At 37.6% G+C, this 1151-nt stretch overlaps 1 protein-coding gene across 1 annotated transcript in view; it reads left to right on the forward strand.

The window, feature by feature from the left end:
• Nbeal1 (neurobeachin like 1) overlaps positions 1 to 1151 on the forward strand; it is a 162706-nt gene that overhangs the window by 77421 nt on the left and 84134 nt on the right. The window contains exon 20 of the mRNA XM_021162943.2: positions 209 to 342. Coding sequence (XP_021018602.1) covers positions 209 to 342 — 134 coding nt within the window. The remainder of the gene's footprint in view (positions 1 to 208; positions 343 to 1151) is intronic.

Below are 1151 nucleotides of genomic sequence, written 5' to 3' on the forward strand. Positions count from 1 at the left end.
AAAAGAAAAAATCATGGTACTAAAACAAATATTTACATATGGATGCAATTATATAGAAAACACTTGCTGCTTTTTCTGATTTCATTGTCCAAATAAATCTTAGAAGCAAGCTAACCTATTGAAGTACTTCTTTGTTGCAATGATGTCGCACGTGTGACGTAAAGGTGATGAGAGTGATTGTGATAATGACGTTTGCCTGTTTTCACAGAGTCAAGGCTGGAGAAAAATCTAATTGCAACATTTATTTTGATTGTGAAACACTTTATTCAGAGACATCCTATCAACCAGGACAATCTGATTCAGTCCCATGGAGTTGCAACTCTTGGTGCTTTACTTCAAAAGGTAATCAAGTCTAGCATAGGGCTTTCAGATAAGCCCCGATCTATAAGGAATGGTTAAAGGAGATCACGAGGCTACTTTGACTGGAAGCCTAGTGCACAAGCCAGGATTTGGCTTCTCTCCTACAGTTATTTTGTTTTGTTTTTGTTTTGATTTTTTGTTTTAATTTTTTGTTTTAAACTTTGGTAGCTGCTGAAAAGGCTCCATAATAAGAGGCATAAGAAAGGCAATGGAAGCATTCCAAGAGGCTAATAAATCCAGAGTACCACTTCACCATGGTACAGTTTCTCATAGTGACAATGTTAGAAGGAAGGTTCCTGGCTCCTGATACAGAAGGCAGGTAGGTCATAGTGGTTCATACCTTCAATCCCACATTTGGAAGGAAGAGGCAGGTTGGTTTCTGTAAGATCAAGACTCTCCTGGTCTACATAGAAAGTTCTAAGACAGCCAGAGCTACATAGTAAGACCCTGTCTTTTAAAAGAAATGAAAAAAAATTGGTTTAGAAGCCTTGTATGGCTATTTCAGAAAACCACTAGGCAATTTGAAAGATATAAAAAGGCTGAGAGTGAGAGGCTGGATATGGTGGTGCACAACTTAGAAGCCAGCACTTGCTGGGCAGAGGCAGGCGGATCTTTGAGTTCAAGGCTACCATTATCCATAGAGTAAGTTCTAGGAAAGCCAAGGACACACAGAGAAATATTTTCTCAAAAAAAAAAAAAAAATGCAAGACAACAACAACAAAACAAAAACCAACCAAAAAAAAAAAAAAAAAAAAAGAGAAAGAATGAATCTGGTCTGAAGCTCCTATCAG

Source organism: Mus caroli, chromosome 1 (assembly GCF_900094665.2).
Source record: "Mus caroli chromosome 1, CAROLI_EIJ_v1.1, whole genome shotgun sequence".
NCBI classification, from domain to species: Eukaryota; Metazoa; Chordata; class Mammalia; order Rodentia; family Muridae; genus Mus; species Mus caroli.